Source organism: Anopheles coustani, chromosome 2, assembly GCF_943734705.1.
Source record: "Anopheles coustani chromosome 2, idAnoCousDA_361_x.2, whole genome shotgun sequence".
NCBI lineage: Eukaryota > Metazoa > Arthropoda > Insecta > Diptera > Culicidae > Anopheles > Anopheles coustani.
In genome coordinates this window covers 90,330,689-90,355,024 of record NC_071289.1, presented here as the reverse complement: position 1 = coordinate 90,355,024, position 24,336 = coordinate 90,330,689, and the positions used below count along the sequence as shown (strand labels likewise).

General features: G+C 48.2%; 1 protein-coding gene across 1 annotated transcript; it reads right to left on the bottom strand.

The window, feature by feature from the left end:
- Positions 1–3,160: 3,160 nt before the first annotated feature.
- Positions 3,161–23,574, bottom strand: LOC131263779 (uncharacterized). The gene is made up of 6 exons (XM_058266033.1): positions 23,464–23,574; positions 13,537–15,709; positions 4,846–7,868; positions 4,381–4,776; positions 3,393–3,620; positions 3,161–3,292 (listed from the first exon to the last, which is right to left on the bottom strand). Exons 1-6 carry the CDS (start codon positions 23,572–23,574, stop codon positions 3,161–3,163), a joined length of 6,063 nt encoding a protein of 2,020 aa, XP_058122016.1.
- Between the last annotated feature and the right edge of the window lie 762 nt (positions 23,575–24,336).

Genomic DNA, 24,336 nt, shown 5'->3' with positions numbered 1-24,336 from the left:
AAACAGCAGGCAACCTGTAGCTTTCGAAAACGGAATAGGTTTTCCCTTTCTACCCTCGCTTCTGGCATCGTATTTTCCCACCAGGGCAACCAAAGAAAACGGCATAAAATAGGGACGGACTAGGGCAGCCTCCGGAGCTGGAATATGTTTTTTCCCCCCTCTACAGTGAGGAAAATGGCAACATGAAATAAAATAAGGGTCATTCCGTTCGGCTGCGTTGAAAAGAAAAGCAACCCGCCTCGGTGGTGAGAAGCCTGCAAGCCTCGGGGTGCTCCGGCCGGCGTTGTTCGGATTCGTGATCCCGAAATGCAAACATTTGTATTAGTTCCACCTAATAAAACACGACATGGTGTATTTTGTGGAAGCTTTTTTCGTTAAATTCAATTTCCTCCATCCGTTGTGTATTCAATCGGCTTCCAGCCATGACAGTCGATCGCCAGCGGAAATATTGAACTGTTTTCCGAGCTCTCCGGAACGTCCCTAGCGGCAACTGCCCTGCCTCTCAGGTCTTAATCTGTCTGCTCTGGCCGGCTTTTAGTTTTCCTCCCTTTTTCACCGCACCATCAAAGATCAAATGAATCCCGGAGGAAAAAGCGCTCACACATACAGGCGCAATCGAATATTCGAAAATCTTGTTCAACCCTGGAAAATCTCATCGTTCGCCAACGTCCAGCTGAAATGTGCAGTCCGAGCGGCACTTGGGGATATCGAACCTTTCAGCAACGCCCGATCATACAGACCCACCCCCTCTCCCCACCAAACTGGTCCAACGACCGTTGTTTATGATGCAAATGTTTTTCTTCGCCAACTTTTGCCTTCTTCAGTGTGCCTCGAGCTTAAAATGAGATTGAAGGATATTTTTGGCACAACCTCGAGTGGGATTCTCGGAATCGATGAAAGCCATTATATTCCGACGTGATAATATCCGAAGTTCGGTCAGCTTCGAGGAGCTACGGGGATTTAGTGAATTATCCGCAACCGGTTTGATTAAAGTTTTATTTAAAAATTGAACAGTACAATCTTTTACGTCGGGGAACATACTTTTTGTACGACCTTTAAAGACAAACTTTGAACAACATACTTCTTGAAGCACATTCTAATAAATGGACTAAATGGTTTCTACTAAATTTATCATCTTGATTCTAGACAAGACACATTTGATCTCAAGTTCAAAGAATCGATCCAATCCTTCCGAAAACCATTTACTTCGGGAAACAGAGTGAAACCCCTTACTCAAATATGAAGGATGATTTTGTAATCTTCTCACAATTCATATAACTCCAGCAACACATGAATCCATCGCTCGGAGACTCATCCAGTCCGTTTTGCTGCCCTGGGCAGGTACGCTGAAAGTTCGCTACAAATAGGATCTCGGCGGACCACTTACGAGCTGGGCTTAGGTCCCTCGGTTGACTGATGGATTCCAGCTAGTTCGTCCGATAGTGTCCCCACACCCCGGCACCCGGGGTAATGCACGTTCGCCTAATTGTTATTCCACGTGCGGGCTGTGGCCACCGAATGTGTTCGGCAACGAATTTGAATACAAACCGTCGCCGAGAGTGACGCTTCGCCGTGGGTCGGACGATGCAGCGCGCATCCTGGGAGAAGTAGGACCAACTGGTTCATCCGCTGGATCATTTCGTCAGACCATTGTCCAATCGGGCTGACCCCATTGTCCCTACCTACCGTCGTTGGTTCAGGGGTTTTCGCCGGGCGTGTGGGAAGGGGAAATGGTAAATGAAAAAATCATAAGCCATCATTTCACTGGGAAACCCGGTTCCCTAAATCTCCCCCGAACCCGACGCGAAAAACGGGCATGAATATGAATGATGCCTTTGCCAGGTTCTTTGGCTGATATCAACCGGGCCAGCTTCGGTCAGATCAGAGGCAAACATCCCTCTCTGGACCCCCGGTTTGTTTTAAATTCACCCCGGTTTATGTTCGTTTTTATTTGTTTATTTATTTGTTCTTCAGTTTTATTCTTTTATTATGGTTTTTTACAACCGACACTAACTCTAGCACGTTCGAATGGATCCGAAGGAATCTGCTTCCCTCTCTCTCGCTGTTATTTATCGTCCTACATTCCCTTTCATTCTTCAGTGATGTTGTGATACGAGATTATTTTTTTGTTCTTTCCCGTTGAGTGCATAAGGTAAATATTTATCCTTCACTGTTTTTCAATCAGCATAGGGTCCTCATTTGTTTATTCATCTGCTTGAAAGCTTAAGGCTGCGATTATCATTTCCGGTCCTATTTATCCATCGGCATTAAGCCAATCTTCACGACCTTTGTCAGTGTTTGAGGCAAACAGAGACAGGACGCTTCTTTCGCAAATCATCAAACGTTTGCTTTTTTCCCGCTAAGTTAGATAAATTAGTTACTTTCGCATTCCGTTTTCCGACTGCAAAGCTCTACTATTCTACTTCTGTTTTTTTTTTTCATCTGTTCGCTCACTACTTACAATAACACGAGAAAACGGTTTCTATCGGTCTCCGTTCGTATCGAAAGTCCATTTTGTTTACTACATATCTTTTACATATAAAGCGAATTGTGTTTTAAACAGCAACATACAGTGAAATAAGGTTGTTAAAAATGATCACCCTATCGGTTGGAACTAGCTTTCTGTAAACGATCTAAGGCAAGAGGAAAGTAACATTAAAAAGGATTGTTCACGTGCCAAAAAGGTGAAGACGCAGGACACTAGCAAAGCATTTAAAATTGAACTTCTTTTCCGTTAAGTACGAGTTGAGAACATTCGATACGTGGCTAATCGAATAAATAATCTTTCTTGAGACGTTTCCCGTTCCGATAAAAGGAGCTTCCCTGCTGTCGGTCATCTGATATTGTAAACCCTCCTTATCGGGATAACGCATAAACGAAAACTAGCAAACCGTTGGCCATCTTGCTCTGTACACAGCGTACCATCGCACGGCGTTTAGCATTACTCTCGTTATGTACGTTAACACATCAAAACTACACCAAAAGGGAACTTAAAACGTACAATTACACACGCCCACTCGGATACAAATACACGCGGGGTTGGCACGGGATTTCGATTCCTCCTCGTCTGCTCCACCAGCGACTTCTTCTGGGCGGGGGGGGAATCATCATCGGCAGGATGGGAGTGTGAGAGTGACGGTGACGGTGGGGCCGCCTTCGGTTACGTTCGTGTCATCATGCCATTAATCATGATGTTGGCAAGCGCATTTCGACGCTTTCGCCAGGTGCCCATGCCCTGCGAGTGGTACTGCAGCTGGGCGTACCACTGTTTGGTTTTCGTGCCGTCCTCAGCCTGTGGAATGGAAGAGCAAAGTCAGAGTGTAAGAACGTCCGTCTGCAAACGGCCAGATATTGATGCACGGCCGTGGCACGTCCCCGAACCAGCGCGGTACCTTGAATATGAAGGACTCCTTCGAGAGGATCTCCTGCACCTCGAAATAGTCCTCCCAGTCGTGCTCGGAGCAGACGATGCACCGGTCGAGAAACAGCGGCTCCCGCAGCAGCGTGTAGCGGCCGCCCTTCTCCCGCACCAGCAGCAGGGACGCCTCGCGGATGCCGGTGTGCCGCGGAAAGCTGAGCGCTTCCGACAGGGCACGGTCCGCCTTGTAGCTGGCCGTTGGCTGTATGGAAAAGAAAAAGAGGTATGTGCAAAAACATGCATTTCAGCAGTTGGGAAATCTTTCCGTGCAGGAATCCGTGCAATCCGCACAATCTCGAGGGCTGGCTCGGGAAGCCAGGCCAAAGTGTTTCACCTTTGCATTTCATCATGATTTGTAGTGGGCGCTTTTTGACACCGCACCGTAAACTGTGGGTGGGTAGGAAACCGGGTTGAAAAGGACAAAAGAAAAGCAAGCCAAAAGGATTCAGAAAACCCCAACCCAAGAAGACGATATCCCTTCAGGCCCTCGACTGGCCGTCGTTGGGAAAGACAAATGGGTGACCGGTGACACACCAATGAAAATTTAAAGTGAGCCTCAGGTTCCCTCCGGTGGAAAACGGGGTCACCAAACGATACGCGTGGTCGTTGAATGGAATTTGCTTTATGTACGGTTTCCAGCAGCTGTCTTCATCATACTCGGGGCGGGATCCTCCATCCAAAACCCCTTTTCAAATCAAAAAGGATCTCCAGGTGGAGCTCTTCTTTCTATTTCCAGGCTGAACAGCTTTGCGACTACCTATCTTCATTAGTGAAGAAAAAAGGCAGACCAATGTTTATGTATTAATTTACTCGCGGTCCGGAGACCACTGCTGGGTTAATGGTCTCTAATTAGAAATAACTTAAACCAGGGATGCCACGGAAGGAACACAACATAAATTGCTCCGTGAAATAACACATGAAGGCCGGCTACGCCCCCGGAGTTGTTTGCCTTTTTTCGTTACCTTTCCATTCGTCACCAGAAGTGCGTTGATGGAAGTCAGCTTAATCGTGCGACTCTTCTTCCAGTTACCATCGTTCGGTTGCGTGAACAGCAGCCGTCCCTCGATGGCAAACCGAACCTCCTCGTGGTTCCACTCGAGCACATCGACGGCCATCTTGCGGAGCTTGATGTTGATCATGTCCAGCTCACAGGACAGCCTCCGTCCCGGGCTGGAAGAAGAGATTCGACGCCACAGTTTCGTCGGGACGTCCTTCGCCTCGCGGTTCATGTGGTTGAGATGCAGTTCGATTTTTTCCTGTGATTGCTTGAGCAGCTCTTTGCCTTCGAGGTGCGCCGGTGTCACCTTGTACAGGCGGGCCAGCAGTAGCGGATACTTGGTGACACGTTGTACGGGGACCTAAAACAGAAGAGAACTGGCTGTTAACATGACACTAATTTTAAAAGTTGGCTAATTTCAGTAGCGAACCATAAGGAACGAGTTGAGATTCATGCGCCGAAGCACGGCGTTCTCCATCTGCGAGACACGTAGGAAGATGCGTAACAGCTCCTTCTCCTTCTCAAGATTGGCGAGCAGCAGACTGGCCGCCCCTTGCCGCACACAGTAGCTCTCGAACGCGTGCAGCATCGGGGCCGCCTCGAGGAAGATCTTGCCAATGTTAACCGTCAGCAGGTCATCGTCGCCCTGCTCGGTGGCGATGTCGAGCGCGTCGCGCATTCGCTCCGCCAAGAACTGGTTGTTCTCCAGCAGCTCTTCCACGTTCAAAAAGATTGCCGAGAGCTGGTCTTGGTTCAGCAGCCCGGCCACCAGCATCGGTTGGTAGAACTCCTCGAGGATGATCTGCAGGTCGCGTCCGTACTTCTCCTCCGTCTCGACGATCTCGGTGATAATCTCCTTGCGTTCGGCGCGTTTCTTGCCACACTTGCGGCACACCAGCGGTGCGTACATGACGCCCGATTCCGTGACCTGCGTCTCTACTGGGCCGTCACAGTCCTCGCACAGGTGGATCGGCGCGATCTTGTTCAGCAACGACACGGAGGCGGTATTTTGCCACCGACTGCGTGACGTCTTGCTCGTCTCCGAACCCACACCGGAGTCGTTGCGTTCAATCTCTGCCGACGCCTTCGGACGCTGCACACCTCCAACGGACGATAGCAGCGAGGTGTCTTCGCTCGAGTCGCTTACGTTCGAGATGTGGCTCAACCTGCTACTTATATCCGATATCTGGCGCTGATGGTGGCGCAAGTCCGTGATCGGTTCCGATTCTTCCTCTTCGAGAATAATATCGGCCGCACCGCCAAACTGGAACCCAGCGTACGACTCTTCCTGCGCAATACCACGCTCCTTCGCGTCCACCAGGTACGACAAGATGTCGTACTTCGAAGCGCCCTCAAATATGGACCGTGCGTTACGCTGCTTCTCGAGGTCAACGTCATCGACGGGAGGTGCGGTCAGGGGCAGTGGTGGTGGAATGTCATTTATCTCCTCATAGATCGGATCCCCGTTCAGCCGGATCGACTCATAGTGATGGTCGTCATCGTTGGTCGTGTTGATCTCGATCTCGGAAAGTGTGGCATCCACCAGCATCTGGTAGAACTTACTCCGAGACGAGTTCGTGTCATCGTCCACGGTCAGATCGCTGCTGCAGCTCTGATAACAATCACTAAGATCCCCCAATTGATCTCCAAACTCCATCAACTCGTAGGCCGCTGCCGAACCGTAGCTATTGCCTGAACTGACGCTACTCCGTTTGCTGGCGTTTTGAGACGCCTCACGCTCCTGCACCTTCGCCGACACGAGGGCTGCCGTGCAGCCCAGCTTGGTACGCTCCTCCTGTATCTTCAGCAACGACTGCTCGATCATCTTCGACACGTCGTCCTCGTCTTTGGTACCGCTCATGTCCAGCCCATTGCGGGATTCCTTCAGCCGGAGCAGCGAGTTTTCGATCAGCTTTGCCACCAGCTCGTACTCCAAACCTTCGGCCAGTTGGCTCAGCGTGGGATCCTCCAGCAGCTTGGCAATGAAGCTGTTGCGACAAACTTTTGCCTGCAAACTTGCGACCGGCTCGGCGGACAGTTTGAGCGTCCGTCGAAGCACCACCGGAGTGGGTGATTGATCGACAGGGTTCTGCTTGTTCAACTGTGGACCCTTGTCATCAGGTTTTAGTACGTCCGGGGTCTCTTTGGAATCATCGCTGCAATCGCTAGGAACTTGTGCGTCCGCGTCATTTGGCCCGCCCGCGACTGCCTCTTGTTCAGTGGGGCGTTTTTTAGCAACATCTGGGGATGATAGTTGCTTAACGTCGCTAATGGAGTCCCTTTGACGATCAAAGTCAAGATTAATCAACGTTCGACCACTGGTCACCGTGGTGCTTTTGGTGCAGTCCGCTGATCCGTTCATCACAATGCTGTTGTTGCTGCCTCCGATAGGAATTATCGAAGTGCCGGTGGAGTGCGATATGGTTGAGGAGTCATCGGCACCCATCGAGACGACCGTGCCACATCCAAGGAACCCGCTGTTTCGCTCATTGTTCTTAGTAATTCGGTCCTCTTCGTCTCGTGTCTCCGGTTCGGTTGATTCGCTGCGACCCACTCTGTCCGATTGCTTGTTACCTCGGTTTTGCAGCGTGGACGTCGGCGAACTCACGCTGATAGTGATGGTGTTCGACGCTGTTTGGCGTATCTCGGTTGGCGTTGTGGCTACCGCGCTGCCACCATCGTTTACCACCACGGACGACTGATAGATCGGGGTGTCACTGGCACCGTCCACGTTTACGGTCGAGTAGCAGTCATCCCCGGTGATCATGATGGACGTCTTCTTCTGATACTGCTCCTCCTCCGGCTCCGGATCGTGCCGAATCTCAAGCCGATGGACGGCCCCGGTGGTGGAGAGTCCTCCCGGCGACCCAGCCGCTAGCGGGGAGCTCGCGACCTGCACCACCGTGCGGGAGGAGGTCGATGTCGAGCTGCTGCGGTCACTACTCGAACGCCTGACACCGGCCATCAGGCTGAAGCAAAAATCCTCATACACGTTGCTATCCCTGTTACGTTGTCGCTCATCCTGACAATGGTCAACGCCGTTCGACGGTGATTCGACGCTCTGAACAGCGGTTGCCTTCCCCGGTGACATCGGTGGTGGAGGTGGCGGAGGAAGCTTTGGACGAGCTTTTCCCCCATTCGCCAACCCTGCACTGCCCACAATCAACAGCGAAGCCACCGATCCAAACGACGAGTCCGACGACGACGACGATGACGAAGTCGACGATGCTGTTTCATCCTCGAAAGCCGTACGGGAATCGACACGGGTGTTTCTTCCGCGAAGTGCCATCGTGTCGTTGAAATGGTCACCCTTTCCCGCACTCACACCGTCGCCATTCAGGACCACGGCATCACCGTTTGCTTTCGTAGGCGATGACCTGTCACTGAAGCTTCTGCGAACGGGTCCGGTCCTCCGTTGAAACACCGTCGCCACGGCACTCGGTCTCGTACGTTCTGGGAAGAAAAAGGAAAAAGACGCGAATTAAAACCCCTGTGCAACAGAACTCTGCACCTCCTTAGTTAAAGCGCACTTAGTAATTATTTTTCACGGTACTGATTTAAAAGCGAACGAAACCTACTGAGAAAAAAAAACCTCACTATCTTGTCGATTACTTTCGCCTTTGAGGTTACATTGTGTATACGACAAATTTCCACTCAACGTAATTAGAAATTCCCTGCAAAACAAAGTTTGTACCGTAAACATTGTTCGCAACCGATTCAGGACTAAAATCGGGAGTAGAATCAGTCCTCATGGAGTGAAACCGTAGCGTAGCCAAACTCCGAGCACGCTTGATGTTCATGATGAGTTCCAGGTCAGTGGCTTCCTGGTGGTTTCACCTCACGGGCGATACTGGCGTTAGTTAGGTTTTGAACTTATTGGAGCGAATCAAATTTACACTGCAGCAAATGCCACCATCGCTGCAGGCGGAATTGATTGAGTTCCAGTTCCCGGTAACACGTAGGTCAATCCGTTCGATTCGCAGTTCAGAACGGTATCGAGCGTAAGGGACATACGGTGCCACGCTGGGTGTTTGTTTGATGATTGTACAAAGGGTGCAAAATGTGATGAATGAATAATGAGTACAAGCTGGGAATTGGTTTCCAATTGCGAACGGTGTGATTACATATTTGATGGTTTTGGTTGTGTTTTAGGTGAATTGCAACGTTAATAAAACGAGCAATGAGTTTGCACATTGTAAAAAGAAAAGGTTAGGGTTTTCATCTGTACTCATTTAAACTAATAGCAATATACTTTTCATAAGACTTGCTCTGATTCAAATGAAATAAAACCGCGGTTTGAAAACGTCCTCCACGGTGCAATCGTCCGTTGATGAAAGACCGAAATTCCAACCAACCGGAAGCGACGCCATCTTCAACGGCCCAGAAATTGCATCGACCGAAAATCGTGTGATGTTGTTCCAGTAGGTTCGTACTATTTTTGTTTAAGATTTCCCAACCCGTGCAGTTTCCTCCGGTCGTGTTATGGGACGGGAAAAGTTTTCAACGCCACCCTACGCTGGGCGTCCACCATCGCCTTGTTGCGTTACAAAGCGCACGGACTGAGAAAACAACTATCTTTTCGTGCACCGAGGGAAAAGGCGGTTCCGATTCTCGAATCGCAACGGCACAGTGATGATGAAAAGTACGGGCGAACTTCCGCATCCAAAGCAGGAGGGTGTCGATTGGACCCCGGTACCGAACCCGGCTTTGGAACAATGCACCGGGACAGGAAGCTCTGTCTGTCGTGGTGTGCGAAAAACTTCTGCTCCAGCGACAACGACGAACGGGAACGAGCAATAATCGTGTCTGCAGCGTCTTCGCCGTGCCGTTCGCTAAGGTCGTTTCGAAGACAAACGTTTGTTTGTAGAATTTCTTATCGCTATCCTCACCCAGCGCTAGCGAAGGATCCGGGACGAAGTCCCCATGCCATCGCCTGCCTCACCCGGAAGCTCCCGCAAAAGGTGGAGGGAATGATCACACGTCTGAGCGTAAGATTACTTCCACAAGGAATTGTCCCTCGAGCGTGTCCCCGGTTGCGGATTTGTGAACGTCCCGCCCCTGGATCCTGGGTAGGTGTGGCACGACAATTTGTATTTCACCCCCATCCACCACCCCAACAGTGCCGGAGGGGTAGCGAATCGAAATCAAAGTTCACATGTAAATACCCCACATGGTGCTGTGTATCCGATCGCTCCAAGCTCCGGTCCTTCCAAGTACAGATTCCCGGGTACCTTTTGATAGTTTTGCCAGAATGTTGGGAGATGGGTCCCTCCAGGGGAGGGGTTCGTTGAGAAATTGCCGTAAGTTGTTTTGTAGTTACAGGGGATTTTATCCGGAAGCTGCTTTACGGGCGCAGAATCACAACGATTCGATCTATCGAACATTCGGAAAAAGGGAAACCAAGAACGGAAGTGAACCCGGGTACACCCGGGTGTTTCCGAATGTCCCAGCAGCAATGACACATGTTGTAGTACACCTACGTCGCCGTCGCGCTGGGACACTCGGGAGAAATATGGGCAAACAATAAATGCTGGCTGGTCCCAATCATGTTATTTTATTTCTTGCCTCAGTGATTTATGCGAAAGCTTCAAAACCCTGGCAATCGACAGGCGAGGGTTTTCCCAGAAGCTCCCTTCCCCCGAGGGTCCGGATCCGGAATACTATGAGCCTTTGGCCCCACCCGGGCTCACCCCAGGGCGGACGGTTACCGATTTGACTTAAAATATTTGCCATAATTTCACTTTCCAGCCTTTTCAAGCATTACCCACTTCCACCCGAAATTTCCTCTGAGATTTGTTGGGAAAAGAAGCGAACCGATCGGCATCCCATATCGGGACATGGGGGAAAAATTTACATTGAGCAAGGGAAGGGAATTCACGTTGTATCGCAAATAATTTTCGACAAATTTTTCATCCTTAGCCCTCCCCGCCTCGAACGCCCACGCCGCACACGCCGGTGGCATTCGGGAAACGTGATAGGCAAATTTTCCAATCTTTTCCTTCTTTCCCGACCTGCAAAGGTATCCTTTACGGGGGATGGGTTTTCCCCCCCGGCAATAGAAGAAGGGCGAGGAAGAGAGATAGAGAGGGGGAAGGGAAAAAACACATCGGAAGTTGAAGAATCGGAAGGCGACTCGATCCATTTTCATACCGGTTACCTCCATTTGGTTCCGGATGGCTTTACCACCCAGTTTTTCATCCCTTTTTTCCACCCGCCTCTGCGTTGGGGTTTGTCCTACGTGAAATCTGAGGTCTTTGGGGAGTCAAGAAAAGGTCAAGGATTTATCGTAACAAGAATCAATGGCTTATCGGCATGCTCTGTGCTGTCAGATGAACTTTTCGGGGATTCGTTTCCGCTTTCATCTGATGCATTTCTTTTTTCGAGGAAACAGAAGCTTAACTTTATTCACATGTGGAAATTTAAATACTCTCTTTTTTATTATTTGAGTGAAATGATGAATGGGGAAAATCAGTTCTATTAGAAAACAAACTCAACAGTTCTTTATCAGAATTCTCGATAGGAAAAACTTTATTAATATGAAAAGAATCTCAAAAAATGATAAAGGGAAATGTTAACGTTTGAAGAAATCTAAAATTATTTAATCATTCGAAATGAAACAAAAATGGATGATAAAGCAACAAAATAAAGTAGTACCAAAATAAAAATAGTTTTCTTTGAACACAAACTAACGTTTTTCTACACACCAATCTGTAGTAAACGACGAAAGAAATACAATGTTGTAAAGTTCTCCTTTATTCGTTTCAACCAAATGCTGAAACAAAGTCCGTCAGGCCAGCACCTGCAACCCTGCCACTAGATGAGTCCCAAACACGAGCATTCCAAGCTTCCGCTCGAAAACTTGCAGCTGTGCCATTTTCCAAAACCCACGAATCGATCGAGTGTATCGATTTGGCACGGAATGGCCAAAACCACCGCAGCGATTAATCGCCGCAGGCCATCTTGTAGCCGTAGCGCTTGGGGCTTGTTCAGCGAACGATAACCCGCAGCTACCCTGTGCCGAACCTTTTTCCTCACCCCCCGTCCAACACCACCATCGCACCCCCCGAAATGGGCAACAACGGCTCGATAACGCCGTGCCCGGGCGTCCATGTCGGCGCTGGATTAGCATAAACTCTAATTCTATATAATTAGCGGCCATCAAGTTCGGCGGACTATAACATCAATCCTCGCGGCGGTGGTTATGTGGACCGGCATATGCACCGGTGTGTGTGTGTGTGTGTGTGTGTGTGTGTGTGCAGCAAACTGCGGAAAAGCACCGCAGGTTGCAACGGGTTGCAGATGAACCTCGTGCTTCCGTAGCCCAAGGACCGCACCTGTACGAGTACGAGCGCCATCGGTGGCCGCAATAATGCAAATATTTTTGGGGCGAAACATGTGCCGAAAAATGACAACATAATGGGCATTAGTTTCTGTCGAATCAATTGCAAAACTGCCACCCGGAGAAACCGCGAACCGACGTGGCACCGGAAGGACAGGTCGGGAAAAATTTGCCATCACAAACATCGCACCAACCTGCGGGCTGCGACTCGAAGCACCCGCTTCGATAGAACGGACCAAAGGCAGAAGGTCTGCCAGGTTGAGCTCGCGAAAAACGAGTGAATATCCGATGGGTACGAGTACGTACACGGACAGGACCTCCGCAGAGGTTTCCTCATTTGGAAGTACATTGGACACAGACGACCGTTCGTGGGAAATTCCCAACATGCACCTTTGCTAAAACTACGGGCGTTACGGGAAAACGTTGCTGAAATTTGTATATCATCGTGAGAAATTTGAAGTAATGGATCATTTTAATTAGCACCGGTGCATGCACTTGAATAAATGCACCGAATGCGTGGTGGCCAGCCATTGGAGTTCCGATTTGTGGGACCCACTAGCATATTCATTAGCTAGAATCCCTCAACCAGATGCACACACGTATTGAAGCATGTGATACTAGAAAGATAAGTTGCCACAAAACGGTGCCATGTTTCCATCCATTTCCAAAAGACTAACGAGAGCATGAAAGCTAGGTGCTCTGGCTGTTGGGATCATTCCTTACTAATCACTCTACCGCTTTGTTCGGATGGATTGTCCAATTTCGGCAGTGCTCCATTCGGTTTGTCCATTTCCCACTGACCACTTGTCATTCCAGCTTTCAATTTAGACATTTGATGAGGCTCAAGCCAGGGCTGACGAACATTTGGTAAGCTTCTGATTAAGCTGAAGAACTTTTGGTAAGGTACTACGGAAAGGTACTAGGGACATACGCTCGGATATAACATAGGAAGCAGAAGAACTTCCCTAACAAAAATTCCCAACGAATGTGAATTAGCCATCACTGGTTCCTCGAGACTGGAATTCTGGGGCCTATTTAGAAAACCCCAGCTGCCCATCATGGTCCAGTTTAACCACCGCATCAAGGTCCCTTTCGTTACCTGAACCGGGTCGGCAGACATTCAGTACCACTAGAACTGACACTAATTGCCAATCATTCTGAACGGTTTTGATGTGTCTGATTGGTGAACAGGGGTGTGGGTGAGGGGAAAAAAAACTCCCACACCGACACCATCCGATCCGATCTTAGGTGTAAATTATTCAATTAGTCAAAGCCGATTCCGACAAACACCATCCTTCTCCTCCTCGTTCGTCACGATGCGGAAGTATTGGCATGCTGGACGTCTTGGCAACTCTCAAACGTGTGTGCTGGAATAGGAGCAGTTTAGAAAAAAAGTGGTTCCAAGAAGAGAAATGGAAGATGGAACTCAACCTCGTTCGAAATGGTACCGGATCGATAGGATCGATTTTAATTGGAAGCTTCCGGGGACGCCCCGAATCCCGTAGACAACTTCGATTGCAATGCAAATGTTTACCGAAGAAAATGTGCTCCAGGGCCGGGAAGGACAACGGGCTGGTTGAATAGGAAATGAGTTGGAAACTTGAGATGGAAACGACCCTGAACCTACAGTTACAAGGTTTGATGGGCGTCCGATTTGTGGAAGGAATAAAACAATCACCAATGATATTCGCCTTCTGCCAGGAGCAAGTGAAAGCGACGTTAATCCCGGTGGCAAACAAGCAATTAGGAAATAATTAGGAAGTCTAAAAGCTGTCGACTTACCCTCATTAGTGCCGTTCGTTGGCCTCGCGGCGTTCGGTGTCTTCGCGGGCAGGGAGAGTGTTACGTTTCCCGGTTGGTCCCGGCCTAGCTTCACGCCCTCAGAGGCTGGCGATTCCGGCTTGTCTGCTGGCTGCTGTTGTTCGTTCATCCCATTCGTCTGTCCTCCGGTGAAGGTGGACATAGGAGCCGGTGGTTCCGGACCGGTTGCAGCTGCGCCATTAGGAGGATTCACCTCGGTGAAGAGCATCCGGGCGAACAGCCGGTCATCGTCGTGGATGATTTCGTTTTCCACCAGAAAGTGCACCTTCTTGCGGCCGCCAAGCGTTTGGTTCGTGTCAGGTGGCGCTTCCGAGCCGGCAAGTTCCGGCACCGGAACCGGCGTCGGAAGGTAGAACTGCGAGCCGGAGTATCGTTTGTCCGGCGAGATGTTCGCCCGGGTGGTCAGATTTCGGGCACTGATGGTACCCGCCTTACTGAATGGTCCGTCCCCTCCGTCCGGTCCGCCTCCGTTGGTCGTGAGTTTGGCGAGACGCTGGACGAGCGTATGATTGAGGCGGATGGTGTCGTAACCGGGCGCACTCGTGTCCCGCTCGGGGGCGACCGCACTGGACGGTGGTCCGGATGCGATCGAGGACGGACGCTTGAGAATCGACTTTATTGCACTTTGCGCCACCGCCGGATCCGAGGCTGAGATCGGTGACGACGGCAGGGACCGGCTGTCGTCGGCTTCTTTGGTTGCCTCCTGCTTTTTCACCCTCGGCGGACGCTCCGGCGTTCCGTTGGTGCCGGCGGCGGGATCTTCAACGCCGTTCGCCGTCGGAGGCTCAACCATGTCCAGCACCTCGACGGGATCGTACACGAACTCGTCCACATCGTCGTACACCGGCGCGCCGGACCCACCCGTTCCGGAGTCATCGAACAGCTTGATTCTTTGGCCATTGATTGCCGCGATGCTGCTGGTCGCCGACGGGTTGTACCGGTTGGCGTACAGCGAGTCCAGGATGTTCTCGTACTTCTGCGAGTGCAGGTCGAACTCGCCGTCAGTGTCGGCCGGAGAGAATTCGTTCAGCATCGCCCCACCACTACCAGCGCCGCTAGTTCCAACTCCACTCAGCGAGATCAAGTCGTACGGATTAACGTCGCAGCGCAAGATGGACTTTCGGTTCTGCGAACCGTTGGTGATGATGGACCCATTCGTAGGAGGACTCAGTTCGTCTAGCAGCTCCTCCCGGTCGGGTTCACCGACCCAGCAGTCCTGGTACGGTTCCACCTTACACCGATTCGCCCGGGAACCATTCTTAGTCAGCGTTGGGGAAGGTGATCTCGCTGCAGACGACCGTTTGCTCGTTGATGTACTCCCACTGCGTCCCCTCGAAGGGCTGGTACTCTTAGCTCTCCCGCGCAGCTTCTCCTTCAAGCTACTCTTCACCGACTTCGACCCCCCTCCAGCCTCGGACGGTTGCGTGAGTCGTGAGCGGCGCATAAAGTCGTACGGATCGGGATTCCCATTGCCCAAGATCGTGGGACGTGCTTTCTTGCCGTACGTCGCGGCCAGCTTAACCGTACCGGCGCTCGAGCGGGACGGTGGCGGTGCCAGGTACGTCGCACCGGACGTGAGCCGCACCGTCCCCCCGAACGGGGCCAGCGGGAGCCGCGAGCCCTTGCATTTCTTGCACACCGTCGCCTTCTTGATCTCGCGCTTCGTTCCGGAGAGATACTCCGGGCAGCAGCAGATCAGGACGGCCACTTCGGGCGGCGGTGGGGCGCAGTACATCGCCGGTAGGTGATGTGGATGGTGCGGGTGGGACAGGGGCAGCGGCGGGGGCATTCCGCGCACCGTGCCGTACACCCACGTCTCCGCGTACTTCATCGTGGCGAGCTGGTGCACATTGGAGAAGGTCCCCGGCGAGCCTGTCCCGGGGGACGGTGAGGTTGAGCTCAAGGAGGAGGAGGAGGAAATTGCGGGTCCGTGGGTGGAAGGCGATAACTGACCGTTGCCGTTGAAGTCTAGTGAAGTGTCGTACCCGCGGGAGCCAAAGGGAACCAGAGCCGAACTGGAGCCGTTACTCGGCTGACCCTGATGTTGCTGCTTGTCTTCGGCTGGGGAAGAAGATTTGCTAAGCTTAAGACGTTGGCCCCATGTTTTCTTGTTCTTCTCGGAAGTTTTTGGAGCCTGCAAGAATTAAAAAGAAAAAGAAGAACACTCAGAATGGTATATTTGAAGTTGGAAGCATAAAATGATGGGTTGATCCTAACGAAATTAAAAAGTTCTTTCAACTGAAGAGCCAGAATATTTATAAAAGAGGTATTTTCCGGATGGGAACATATGAAATTTCTTTATTCTCTGTGCAAGCCATTGCCCACGCCATGGATCGATGAGTTCGCAAATATCTCAATCCTCACCTAGGGTTGCACCAAACCCCTTCTTTATCCGGTTTCAATCGACCATGCACTCGCTCACGAACTCAGCGGGAAAAATCTTATTTTTCACCAAAGGTACGCAAAAGGGTAAGCACGGCTTACCGGGAAAAGCAAACCGCTCAGTATTTCCCCTCCGCTCACACAAATCTGTTCGCATTCAATTTGCTGTACTCCTTCTGCTTCCGAGCTCCGGTTCCGGTCACGTAGGATGTGCTGTCGAAAGAAAACGCAAAAATCCTAACGAAGGAAGTTGGGAAAAGCCCGCACAATGCTTGGCCGGTGTTCGATATGCACGTATGGATGTTTTCTCGCATGCTGATGCGCCCAAGCTTCAATAACGCCGCCGACGGTGTGGTTCGATTTTCGTCCGAAAGATTGAGAAAATCCGGGTGGTTCGGGAGGGGAAAGGAATACCACCGAGAAGCACAACTTCAGCGACGAACGCAAATGCTTTGATTGGAAGCCGACCGCTTCCACTTAATGCTAGACTGCGCTCCACCGATCGGTGCCAGGACTCACTTCCTCGTTCTAGTTTTAGCGCGGAAAATCATCCACGGAAAGCGCCCGGTTCCAAACGGTCCCTAAAGAGCACGTAGCCATGGCCACGGTTATGACCAACGGCGAGGGAAGATTTTCGTGGTTTGATGCGTCTTAAGTTTCATTTCCGTTGCCTCCCACTCCCCACTCACATCCGGTAGGTCCATAATGGGGGAGTGAGCTCGCGGGCAATGAGCTTTCGAGGTTCCCTTTGCCTTGCAATACCACCGGGTTCTTGCCGCTCGCATCAAACTTTACGAACTGAATCGGGTCGTAAAATGTGGTTTTCAGCTTCCTGGGCACGATTGGTTTCGGGGACATTGTTTTCCGTCCCTCCGCCGAAGCTTTTTCCCATTTACAGGGATCCCCCGAGGGGAAGGCGCGTTTGTTTGAGAATTTGTCGAGTAAATGAACAGCATCGGGCGGTTTGTTCGTGAGAAGAAAGCGCGATTACTGGGAATGAAAGTGAGGGATAAAAAAAAAACGCAAAAAATAAACTCCTGACTAAACAATTGAGAAAAACCAACAATGTCCCTTAATTTGTAAAACAAATTCAACTAGGGTGGCTGGCTGGGAAATTTTCCACCGCGTGCTAGGATTGTTTTCTATTTCCATCAAAGTCAAACGTCATGTCATGTTTGACTTTGTCATACTTCCCCGGTGCGATTGAGGATGGTTTCAATTTTTACTAAAACCACAAGGAAATTTGGGCTTGAGAGAAAAACACACATACACACACACACACATAAACGCAACATTACACCCTCAGCTTGCAGCATTGCGAACGCTCGCAATTTTACGGCACCGTGCCACATCGTTCGCGACGAGGTTTTAGCGGATTATGGCGATAATCTTGGCGCAGTTTTATAGCAGTATTTACACATGATTTTACGACACCCTCACCCTACTGCCACCACCACCCCCTCGGGCGTTTATTAGACGGCGGATGACAACGATCCACAGTTTTTGATGCGACTCGTGCGCGGTGGAACGTCAAAAGTCAAATCCGTGGCAGTGATTGGGTCGTGTTGTTGAAGGACTCGGCGTGCAGTATGGGCGCTTGCCGCAAGGGCGCGTTCGCTACAGTTATTAAATTTCCCGCGGTCGACCGCAACATGAAATATGGCTTAGCTTCCCGTACGGTGGGAGATCCATTTTCCGCATCCTGGCGAATGGAAAGGTTGGAATGCGGTGATTTTTTCTTGGAGTCTTGTTAGTGCTTGCTTGAAAGCTTGGCCTGATGCGTACGAGCATTTGATTGTTTATTTTAATGTTTTATGTCGTTTATATGGCAAGCTTGCTTCGTTTGTTTTAGATCTCAAAAAAACCGGTTTCAAATCAGTGCACGAAAGTTACGTTTTTGACAATGTAGCGTTACAATTGAATAATATATTGTGCGGCTGACCTCTATAGTACGCATAACCCTTCGCCTTTGACCAAATGGACATGAACAAAACCGAGAAAAAAAATAACCACCATACGTTAAGGATTCACGAAAAACTGCCAATAAACGAACAGCGATGAAATTCGACCCACTGCACACGCAAAACCGAACCCATTCGGTTCCGCTTATTTGCACCGGAAGAACTCATAAGTTCCGGCCGTTTGCTTCCAGTTAACCTTTTTCCCCGGGACCGTACGCTTTGGCTCGTGCCTAGGATTGGGAAAAACGGTCGCGCTTTCCCCCGCGCGGGCCCAGCAGCAACAGTCCGATCCCATTTCCATACCGGACTGGGTCGGATTTCACCTTCCTTCGGAGTTATGTTACGGCATATGAACTCAATCTACCGTAGCGAAGCATGGCAGGGAAGGAATGAAGCTGCTGGGTTCACGGCTGCCCAACGGTCTCCGGGTCGGGGAAGAAAAGTCACCACCGATGTCAACGATGATGATGACGGTGAGGGTGGTGAAGGTGGTGGGATGGTCGTGAGTGAACTGAGGCCAATAGATTACGATTGAATGCCTGTTAGTCGGCGCAACGAGAATTTATTTCGATAGACTTTGCCAGATTTGTATCCACGGGATTTTTAACGTTGAAAAAAAGAAGACAGTGAACATATAAACATGGCCAACTTGATCCTGTATCATGAACATAATTCAGCAATAGGTGTTTAAGAGTTTTCACTTGAGTAAGAGTAAAACCAACGCACGTAAATGTCCATGTTAATGCCATTAAAACATTACAGTGAATGTGCATTTCCAAATTTGAATACCATTGATGTCAAGTTTTCCTTTTCTCTTATATCACAATAAAATTGCACACCCTACTCTAGTGATGGAAAACTCCCAACCACGGGCACGGAGCCTAACCGTTCAGCCTGGATCATCTATGCAAATTGAAACACAATTTTTCCCTCCTCCTTTAATGCAACTTGCAATGAAAGCATCATGCGAACAAGACCGCACAAATTACGCCCTAACATGGCGACGTACGGAACAGGGAGCCTAAGCTCTCCTCGTTCGACGCAAAAAATACACCCTCCGATCTTTAGTAAACTTTCACAAGGATAATGCATGCACTGGGAGGGGGGCGCGAGCAGATTCTTATAAAACTCACCGTTAAGCAGAGGAACGAAAAGTAGAGAGCGTAAGGATCATAACGATGACGGTTGCGGGGTTGAAAAACTTTTCTCCGAAGAAAAGTTAATCAAATTAAAATTGCAACAACGAGGATGCAGAGCATGTTTTCCACTCCCAGGGTGGGGTTGTCGGTGTTTGCTGGGAAATGGCGCACCAGGAGACATACGCTGAATATGGATACAAGTTGAAATTCATTAAATGTAAATTTTAGCTTTGCCTCCATGTTTTTACTCACTCTATTCAGATCTTCTATACGTGGTTCAGATAATATTAGGCAAAAAGAAGCTTCAGCTAAAAAAAGTTAAAAACAAGTTTTGAATGCATCACAAAAGCCCCACAAAACTTATTGGCAAGAAACAGAATGGAATGTAGTTCATGCATTTATATAAACACATTGGGCTCGCTGGGAACATATGCATTCAAACGAGCCGAACAAATGAAAAAACTTTTGCATGATATATTCACATGAGTTCAAAATAAATGCATTTCAAAGAGGTACTATTTCGTTCTAATAGGATGTTTTCTCTAATTTCGTTCTAATAGGATGTTCTTTCTTCTTCGTCATCATTTATGAATTACCATTGCAAAAAGAAAACATTTGAGACATGATTTTTCATATTATTTCATAGAAGGAACTAATGGTTTATGCTTTGAAGGCATCCAATATGATCCTAATCGTGTTTACGAGATGCATATTAAACTTTATTATTCTCTGATCAAATCAACCAAAATTAAAGGTAAAGGTTTACCAGATCGGCTGGCGATTGCGTAAGCATCGACGACACTTTTACCATCTCGTTACGGAATAAAAAAGTTCGGATGATAAAATGACGAAAAACTGAAAAGAGAAGCCGACTCCGGAAGGGCATTGGAAATGGAGGCGGAAATCCAACGCAACCCATCCGTTTACCGGGCAGGCGCCGGAACTGGAAGATCAAGCCTGTGGAAGCCCGCGATAAAAATGTATGATGCAAATGAGCATAAAAAGAAACATCCCGACGACAATAAACAAACACGAGCGCAATAAAATCGAGTTATCATTCGAACCTCGAGTGGCGTAAAATTTTTCCATCCCAAAATCACGAAAGCCTCATTTGAATTTCGCGACATTTCCCTCACAACTTCCGACTCCCGGAAGCGTCACCGACATCACCGAAAGGTGCGTGCTCGCCCATCATTAACATAGCTGGCTTCCTGGCCGATGATGGCCGGGCGGTATTCGGGTCAAACGAAATCGATGTCAAATCCATGGAGAAAGGCATGGCAAAAATCAACCACATTACCAATTTCTCGTTTCTCGTGGCCGATTTCTTCCGGTTACGTCGGCATGATGATAGTGTTCGTCTGCCGTGGCCTCGCGCTATGCAAATCGCGTCACATAACTTTTGCAAATGCTCGTCCGATTAGCGAACGACATATTAACGTATCCATTTCGTGCAGTATTGGGCCAGGTATTATGAAACCGGGACGGTTGAACGTTTTTGTATGAATATTAAGAAGAGGCGTTAAGGAGGAAACTCAAACTAAAACGATTCAGTGGGAAATTTATAATGGGATGAAATGTATTGAACCTTCAACCTGTCTCGCAGATGTTAATCATAAATACCCATTTTTCGCTAGTTCATATCACAATCGATGCATGAACCAAACTTTCGATCGAACGACTGTTACGTGACGAATTCGACGGTCACGTTCCCTTGCATTTGCGTTTTCCCTCCCGGAAAGAAGAAAACTGGCCGACCGAACACCGACCACGTCACACACTGAGCACACTTTATCAATTAGCTTCGTCAATTAGGGAATCCATTTCACTTTTTTCCGCTAATTATCTACCCCATCGCCACTCCCCTCCTGCAGTTCCATTAGCCGAACGTTCTCTCGGTGCGCTTCGGACGGTGATAACCCCTTTGCAAGTGCGATGCGCTTTCCGGGACAGCTGCCAAGTCGTCTTTAATTGACGTCCCCGGTCGAGGTCGTGAAGATCGAATTCGAGATGCTACCCCCGATCGGATGCTGATAATTTGCGCCGTGCAAAAGCATTCCGGTGGCATCAATTTGTCTGTCCCTTCCGTTTCGTGGGGAAAACGTAGCGCGAACGGAAGCGGTATATGGCGTTTTATGCGCGGAGAATATGATGGAGAAATCACTTTTACTTCGATCGAAACCTACCGAAAGCGGAGACTGACCTACGACTTTGCCGGAGTGATGCGACCGGAAAACGTCACTCGATCGTCCGACGTAAAGCTGATGCCTTGGGGAGATGCTTCAAGGCTTATCGTTTCCTTTCGTTGTAATGGTACCTTCAACAGAAGCTGATTTTATTGTGCATCCTCTTTGATAAGAAGGAAAACAACGTAAAACAGCGGAAGGGATAATATGGTGGGGAAGAACAGTTTATGGTTGCCGTAAAATGGTTAATAATAAAATTGACAGCAACAGGAAATCAAAGTTCAAGTATTTTATTACCACCCAAAAGATTGAATGACGGTTGGATTGATTGTAAAAATGTAGCCTACACATAAAACAATCTGCAGTAAATTTCGATATATAACCATTACAAGAACATTATTCATTTTACTTCTCTCATTTAATTCATTGACATAAAAAGAAGATCTCAAACGTCGATGTTAAAATTGTCCCTGAACTATGTCAGCTGTGCGTAGAGCTGATTGTAATAATCATGCAGGCTCGTATCTTATCAGTCGTGGAAAGTTCTCGTCCCGTGCGGTAGAACTCAATATCTGACAGAAACTTTTCCGAAAATAATTGCCTATCACTTTCGTTGACATCTGGAGCATCGAAGTTGTTCAATATGTCCCTGATACTGCTAACGCCAGTATCACCTGAGGGAATCCACCGACAACCGTATGGGATTTTACCCTAACGTAGGCCCTCGAAAACTTCCTTTTGGAATCCAATCCCGCAGGGGAAAGTTATTAACTTCCGCCGTTCGATGAATGTCACATTTTCCCTCGCGATTGGTAAAAACCCTAACGTACGACCTTCAAGCTAATTCCGGTGTATTCGCTTATCGAGCCGGGAAAAGAAAAAGCTGCCTCCGATTGTTGAACGGGTGTCGGAAATCCCACTGCCTCTGGAAAAGTGTGCTAGGAAAAATGCGAAACAATACCGAAACCGTGAGCACCTTGTCAGAATGGTTCTGTTTGGTACCGCTTCCGGCTGCTTCCGGCAGCATTCGGTGAATGAAAAAGTTAAACCTTCGCTCCAGCGGACCAGTGAAGTGTAGTGAATGGGGGGGAGGCAGACGAGAGATTTTCCGGAAGACACTCCATAAAATTCCCACAGGATTAAGCGGGAAACGAAGTTTTTAACTGTCATTCGCCGGAAGCGGATCGCAACATCAGAGAACAAACGAAATGATTTTACTACGATTCAAAATCATCCAATAACGATACATGCAGAAAAGGATCAATATTTTCCACATTGACCGTTATGAAAATCGTTAATTTACATGCAAAAAATAATGCTTAAATGTAATAGAAAATAAATCCTGAGTTATGAATATAAAATAATTAATATAAATAATTACATCACGAGTCACGAGTTAAATATTTTCAAATATTCCTTCATTCTCGTTTTTGGATAATCTTTCAGCAAAAACACACTTCATACACAATAAGCTCGAGATAAACTAAATAAACATACGGGTGAATCAATCATTTCCGTGGAGCATAATTTTTATGATCTCATGCCGCAGACACTTTGCGTTTACATTTTGCATTAACCTCGGCCGAAGGGCAAAAAAAACCAATTCACCTTTCTCCCAGCTAAGCATTATATTATGGATTGTCTGTTTTTCCCAACCATCCCCTTCACTACTGCACATGTTGCTTTTCGTGCCTTTTGTCAGTGCATGTCAACCGCGGTAGGTGTGAGCATAAACGTGTCGGGTTTTACTTTTTTTATGCGTGTTACAACCAAAGTACATTTGTTTAATGAATGTGGGACGTTTTTGTATCTTTACTTTTCCTTTCGTCATTGCAATTTTATTATGTGCCCATTTGCACGGCGTGGTAGGTATGCTTTTTTTTTGTTACAGACTTGTTGTTTTTGCTCAGTACTCTGATATAATGTTTTTCCACCGAAGCAGATTGCGTGTAACATTTCTTCCATACGCAACCTGCAGAACGACTGTGTTGAGCTTCGCTTTGACGTTGTGTGTGCCGTTAAGTTTGTTACTTAATAGATAAAGCGTTGGAGCTAATCAAAAATGTTTCCAATCGCTTAGAGCTGACCAAAGAAAGGCTTATGCATAAAGCGCGACACTAAAAAGGTCACCACGTGCAGGGGAAGGCAATCATAAAGAAATTCAATGTATGGTACAAAAAATTGTAAAAACACAGAAAACACAAACATCATTAAACTCACCCGATTGTGGCTACCATTAGCTGGAGGATAGAAATTAATTGGATCTACATTGACGGCTGCTGGCTGATCGGTAGGATAGCGCCTCATTGGAAGATGGCTAACTTTCGCCATCTGACGGAATCATTCTGTAGAAAATAAAAGAGAAATAAAGAGGGAATAATTAGTAAAAGTAGACAAGAAAAATCATGAGTTTAAATATGAAATATGAGTTAAAATATGCAGACTCCTGATATTATTGTGAAGCACCGTCTGCTCTAGATAAGTTTTCCAAGCTTTATTAACTGATTTACCATAAGATCCCACTCAAGTAAAGTTCACCTTGTGTGTATGTTACAATAAAACAAAAAACATCCTTTATTAAAAGGCTGTAATTTACTCCCAAACAACTCTCCGTCAAAAGCCAGCGGTTTTGAAGCTAGGCAAAGAGAGTTATAAAAGAAAACGTTCATGGAACACGATGCCCTCGGCTCAGGTGAGAGCCATCGTGCAGATCGTAAATCTACCTTAAGACGAGCTCAAAACGACCGACCGGCCAGATGGATGGGTGTTTCAACGGCACGCCGGATGTTGCTAGTGTTAATCAAAAAGGATGTGTAACAGAACGTCGAATCGGAAGAAAGGCGAAGCCGTTGGAGAAAGGAGCTAGGGGAGAAGATTCAAGAAATGAATTGGGTGAAAAGGAGTGCTTAAGAAAGTGCTCGTTTGGATTTAATGAATTTGTTATTAGGAACATGGATGATTTGGTTTAAAGCAACTCAGGCAAGCTTGGCTTGTTATCCCCAGAAACTTAGAGATCTGAGATGAACATTAGATGAAAAAAGCACAGTGCAGGCGTCTTTTAAAAAAAACGTTGGATTTATTGGACTGGAACGT

Coding starts and splice junctions, on each gene's coding strand:
- LOC131263779 (XM_058266033.1), bottom strand. CDS start 23,574: ATGGCGAAAGTTAGCCATCTTCCAATGAGGCGCTATCCTACCGATCAG. Junction 7,869..13,536: donor AACGAACGGCACTAATGAGG/GTAAGTCGACAG, acceptor TTTTCTTCCCAG/AACGTACGAGACCGAGTGCC. Junction 4,777..4,845: donor ATCTCAACTCGTTCCTTATG/GTTCGCTACTGA, acceptor CTTCTGTTTTAG/GTCCCCGTACAACGTGTCAC.